Source organism: Triticum urartu, chromosome 6A (genome assembly GCF_056163025.1).
Source record: "Triticum urartu cultivar PI428250 chromosome 6A, HENAU_Tu73, whole genome shotgun sequence".
Classification (NCBI taxonomy): Eukaryota; Viridiplantae; Streptophyta; class Magnoliopsida; order Poales; family Poaceae; genus Triticum; species Triticum urartu.
In genome coordinates, this window is record NC_141878.1 from 42,890,111 (window position 1) to 42,895,542 (window position 5,432).

The following is a 5,432-nucleotide window of genomic DNA, read 5'->3' on the forward strand; positions in this document are numbered from 1 at the left end:
TTCCCAAGGCCCAAAACAACGGGCTAGAGCTGTCAACACCAGTGCGTCTGCGGGGCAACCAGTGAGAAAACACACCTCCTCCCCGTCCACGCCCACGCTCCAGGCCACGTCACCAATCCGCGCCACCATTCCCCCACTCCTAGCCATCCATCTCCCATCCAACGGCTCACACCCCGCATCACGCGGATCGCCCTTCTCCTCCCCGGAAACCTCGCAGCTATAAATCCCCCACGCCCCCAGCTCCGTCCATCTCATCTCACCACACCGCCGCAACACACAAAGAGAAGCCAAGCTCGCCGGAGAGGGAATCGTCGAGGATGTCCGGCCGCGGCAAGGGAGGGAAGGGGCTGGGCAAGGGCGGCGCCAAGCGCCACCGGAAGGTGCTCCGCGACAACATCCAGGGCATCACCAAGCCGGCGATCCGGCGGCTGGCGCGGCGGGGCGGCGTGAAGCGCATCTCGGGGCTCATCTACGAGGAGACCCGCGGCGTGCTCAAGATCTTCCTGGAGAACGTCATCCGCGACGCCGTCACCTACACCGAGCACGCCCGCCGCAAGACCGTCACCGCCATGGACGTCGTCTACGCCCTCAAGCGCCAGGGACGCACCCTCTACGGATTCGGCGGCTAGGCCGCGCCGGTCCAGCAGAACCCACCTCGCGCCGCCAGATTCACTAGCTAGCCATCGGTCGTCCGTGTTCATGGTCTTTGTTGTAATGGAACGGCCGCATCTCGCTGCTGTCTGTTGTTTCGATGTAGTACTACTAGCATGGAATGGAAATCTCAGCGTTTTTACCCCTGAATTCGTCTGCAGTCTCTTGCTCTGTTGTTAAATCTTATCAGTCGTTCCCCATTTCCAAGTATCTGTCGCTGTAATTTTCTGTCCCCAAATCGTTGGTGTTGGCTTCAGTGTGCAGCAGAGTCGAACCATCCCTGCATTTCTGCGTGTCAACTGTCAAATGCCCACCAAGTCCATGTGGTTTCTGCATGTAGATTCGAAACTCAGATGAAAATCCCTGAATATTGTGTGCCTTCTCCAGTTCCATGGCTCTTAATACATTATTAACTTGCGTTCTCCCAATTGAGACTAGTTTCAGAAAGGGATGTGCTGCCCATTCCAGATCCGAGTGTCTGACCTCAACATTTGAACTGTGATGGGAAGCTGCTGGTCTCTCTTTTTTGTTGTTGGTTGTTTTCGAAAATAGAAGCTGACCATCTGATGCATCTTTGAACTGTGATAGGAGGCAGCTGATTTCTGTGGATGAACATAGATCTTTGAGTACTAGTCACATCTTTTTAATCGTGATAAGGAGCAGTTATTTTGTTCAGGTCTGAGCTGAATGCAGTGTGGAGTTGGAATACATGAACTGGATTGGAGCTCAAGATGCAAACATTATATACTGAATGATGAGATTTCAGGTTTCCTGGAATGATCAAACGAGTATGATGATGTATGAACAGCTAGTTAGTATTTACAACTGGAGAACAGTGCTGAGAAATGTTGAAGATTGGGCTATTTTTCACGATGGCACAGTGGCAGCACCCTTGTACATTTTGCAACTCCAGTACCTTTAGACATTAACAAAGATGATTCATTGTCATATTGGCAACATATCATCTGGAATTTATACCTCAGAGCCTAATTCGATTAGTTCCAAACCAACCAATTTTCCAAAACTGAACCGTACTGGAGCTTTATCGGTAAAATTGTATTAGTAACTTTTGGTCTGTTTACATAGTGTGGCATAGTACTCTTGAAAGTTATAATGAGTTTAGGAACATGGAAACTATGCACAATCTATGATACACTCCCTCTCTTCGTCAATATAAGATATTTTTTAGACTAATGAGGTAATAGTAGACAGAGTTTCGGCATTTGTATTAGTGCTTTCACTATCTTAGTATATGTAAAACGATTACACTTGCATCATTAAAATTACACGTGAACAAAATAAGGTCGCGGATTGGTTAGCTTGTTATAATCGTACGGAGAGTGCCACTACTGTATGACTACATTTTGGTCCGTCATGTATTGAGGATCTTCTGCCTCTCGATTGTAATCCTATTATTAGAATAAAACTCTATTCTCCTAAAAAAAAGATTACACTTACATCGTCAATGATAATCGGAAGAAGAAAACTAAGGAGGGGTTGTCCAGCCATACAGACGGGGGATCAACTCTCGCCTGACTAGCAATCAATATACTGACGGCAAAGTAGCGAGTTTTTTTTTTTACTTTTTTTTTACGTTTGTCAGTTTTGAACACAGTACAAACACAAGTAAGTCAGTTGTTGCAAAAGGAAAGCTCAAGTAGCTGGACATCGAGTTTTTTTTTCTGAAAAATAGCTGGACATGGAGTTTTGTCTTCCCGCTGTGAACAGTAATTAGCCAAAGCGGCGACGTTTCCGAAGACTGCCCGATTTGGTCTCCGTTGTCACTTATCACCGCGCTCTCCTCTGTGGAACTTTTTTCCCCAAGGTCCAAGTCGCGGAGGGAGAAAAGACTTGGAAGCTGCAAGTAAAGAAAAAAGATCATTCCAGTCAACTCATCACTCCCTCGTCAACTCCGGTAATGATCGTACGCGCCTAATCACTGTCACTGTATAAGCTAAGCTTCACATCGGTGCCGTCCATTTGGCCTACGTCCACGTACGGGCAGTCAGTCTTCAGAGCGTAACCCGCACGACCTGCCAAAAGAAAAATAGTACAGCACGTAATAATTTTACGTACTCCTTAGCGACCACATCTTAGTCATATTTTATATATACGTGTATAAGTAATGGAATTGCACCGACGAAAACCTCACACTGCCCCGGAACGAGCCGCCCAAATCAAAAAGCAGCAGTAATATCTACAGTCTATGGGCGACGGCCACGGCCCACGCGGCAGCACCAATGGCCCGCCGCCGCTCCCATGCGTCGGCGTTGTAGTGGTCCCCGGGGCGCGCACCGAACAGATGGGGGATCCGTCGAGCTACGCCGTCGCCGGCAAGCTCCTGGTCGCCGCGGCCGGGGCGCTCGCGGGCTTCCTCCTGGCCCTCGTCGCGCTGCACGCGTACAGCAGCGCCCGGCGCCGGCGCGCGCGCGACCGCCTCCGCCTCCGCCACGGCCTGCCGTCCATCTCCGGCGGCGCCGTCCACGGCGGCGTGGCGGTGGCGCCCTCGCCGCGGGGGCTGGACCCCGCGGTGCTCCGCGCGCTCCCCGTGGCCGCCGCGGGCGACGGCGCCGGGGACTGCGCGGTGTGCCTCGCGGGGCTCGAGCGCGGGGAGGAGGCGCGCGCGCTGCCGCGGTGCGGCCACCGGTTCCACGTCGGGTGCATCGACGCGTGGTTCCGCGGCAACTCCACGTGCCCGCTGTGCCGCGCGGACGTCGAGGCGCCGGACGACGACGCCGAGGCTGAGGTGCGCGTGGACGTGGAGACGGGGGACGCCGCGGTCTACAAGGGCGGTGGTGCGCCGGCGACGAGGAGGCTGTCGAGCGGCTCGGATCTTGACAAGACGAGGCGGGCCTTTGCTTCCACCCGATCTGCTTCATTCTGACGTGCATGCTCGAGCCAAACAGTTTTGGGATGTTTATTCCATCGGACCGTCAATATCCATTTGCTGATCATACTCGGCGCGTCTGGTCTCTACGTGTACAATTCTGGCAGATAGATATTTCATTTCTTGACATCTTGAGTTTGCCGGCCAGGGAAATAATAAGCTGTGCATCTTATTGTTAAAAGAGTGAAATGCGCCACTAGTCCATGAACTCTAATTGATTGCATGTTTTAACCGCTTGTGAACTAACTATTTTAGAGGGGTCTATTTGTAAATTAAACAGTTTTTTTTTTTCTCACAAGCCATTATAACAGCGTATGGAGGGAGAAAATTATATGAAAACCCTTGGATGGCCTAGGGATCGAACCACGGCCGTTTGGAGGTGAAAAAATCTGGCTTACCTTACATTCATGGAGAATCAGGAGAAAAAATAAACATGTGTTCTGTTCCATAGGATTCGAACCCACAAGCTTTTGTGTTAGCAATCATCAGAGTCCTGATCACTCTAAGACGCTGTGAGCTGTCTACTATTATGCAGCCCACTTCATATCACGTAGAATCAAGAGTGGAATATGTATAGAATTAACGGATTTTGGACTGTATAAAAGTGAAATATGTACATCATGAGAACAATATAAAACCTCACATTCAACACATAGCTCATACTTCAGATAATGTATATAGAACATGATTTGAGTGGCAAAAGCATTCAAAGTTCTAAAACATTGCAATGGTCACATAGTTCTTCAGACAAGCTATAAGGTAAGCTGCACAGTAATACACAAATGTTTTCGTGTTTGAGTGGTCAGGAAGTCGACTGCTAATCCATGGTGCACAACATAGGTTTTAAGTTTTGTTTCCCTTATTCAGTTTAAATATATAGAATAGGCTGCATTTCAGAACATAAACTGGTTGATATTTGAGTGGTAAGCCAGACCTTTCCAACAGCCAACGACCTGGGTTCATATCATACTTGCAACGCACACACTTCAAACACCGTTAGAAAAGGGCTAATTTGTAAATAGATCATCATAGAAAATGTTTAGTTTGCGAGCGCTTAAAGGACGATGAATTGGCATTCATGTGGCCGGGTTTTCTCTCTCAAATCGATGTTGGCCTTATTTGATCAAGTTAACAAGTTTACAGACTAAATCCGATCATTATCGAGTTGTTGGCCTAAAGCGTGCAATCAGTTTGAGTTGATGGACTAGTGGCATATTTCACTCTTGTTAAAATATGTTGTCGAATATATATGTGCACGTGTCAAGGTTATAATTAGACTTGTAACTAGCAAAGAGTTATGTGTTCAAGTGGATCGTGTAACCCACGCCTAATATATAAAGGCACCGTGGGGTAGCTGAATAGATTAGACATAAACCGATAGGTAGTTAGACAGAGATCATGAGAAGCTAGATAATGATTTTGGCCATGTTGCTTTAGTTCGTTGAAATAGAGAATCAAATGAGGTTGCTAACTATTTAGCTACAACAACTTTTAATACTAGATCATCTTCTAAATCAGACTCTTCCCCTAACATTGTTGCATCCCTTCTTACAAGAGAGAGTCAGGTGTGGTCGGACCGGTAGTGGCGGGTGGTTGGATACGATGTGTGACGGCCTCGACCCGCTTGTCGTTGTTGTACTATGTGATTTAGTACATGGGGAGGAGTGTCATAGTCATGCCCGGAGAACGTAGCCTATGTTCGGTATCATGTTTTGTGATTGCTTGTTGTTGATAGATTGATTTGCGCCTCAAATTGCTAACACTTGTTATGACACATGACTTTAGTTATGTGTACCACTAATAAAGTTATAGTAGGGGGCAAGGCGGCAACCATGGAAATGCATTGGAAATGTTGAAGACGCACTTGAGTTGTAAAACGTATTGAAATAATTTT

The 5,432-nt window shown here is 48.0% G+C and overlaps 2 protein-coding genes across 2 annotated transcripts; both read left to right on the plus strand.

The window, feature by feature from the left end:
• The first annotated feature begins 258 nt into the window (after positions 1-258).
• Positions 259-801, plus strand: LOC125529442 (histone H4). The gene has a single exon (XM_048693851.2). It carries the CDS (start codon positions 318-320, stop codon positions 627-629), a length of 312 nt encoding a protein of 103 aa, XP_048549808.2. The 5' UTR covers positions 259-317; the 3' UTR covers positions 630-801.
• Positions 802-2,782: 1,981 nt separating this feature from the next.
• On the plus strand, positions 2,783-3,807 carry LOC147963740 (E3 ubiquitin-protein ligase ATL41-like). Its single transcript, XM_087527945.1, has one exon. It carries the CDS (start codon positions 2,858-2,860, stop codon positions 3,533-3,535), a length of 678 nt encoding a protein of 225 aa, XP_087384071.1. The 5' UTR covers positions 2,783-2,857; the 3' UTR covers positions 3,536-3,807.
• The last annotated feature ends 1,625 nt before the right edge of the window (positions 3,808-5,432 follow it).

Bases quoted from the DNA above. Each gene is read 5' to 3' on its own strand.
- LOC125529442 (XM_048693851.2), top strand. From the start codon at position 318: ATGTCCGGCCGCGGCAAGGGAGGGAAGGGGCTGGGCAAGGGCGGCGCC.
- LOC147963740 (XM_087527945.1), top strand. From the start codon at position 2,858: ATGGGCGACGGCCACGGCCCACGCGGCAGCACCAATGGCCCGCCGCCG.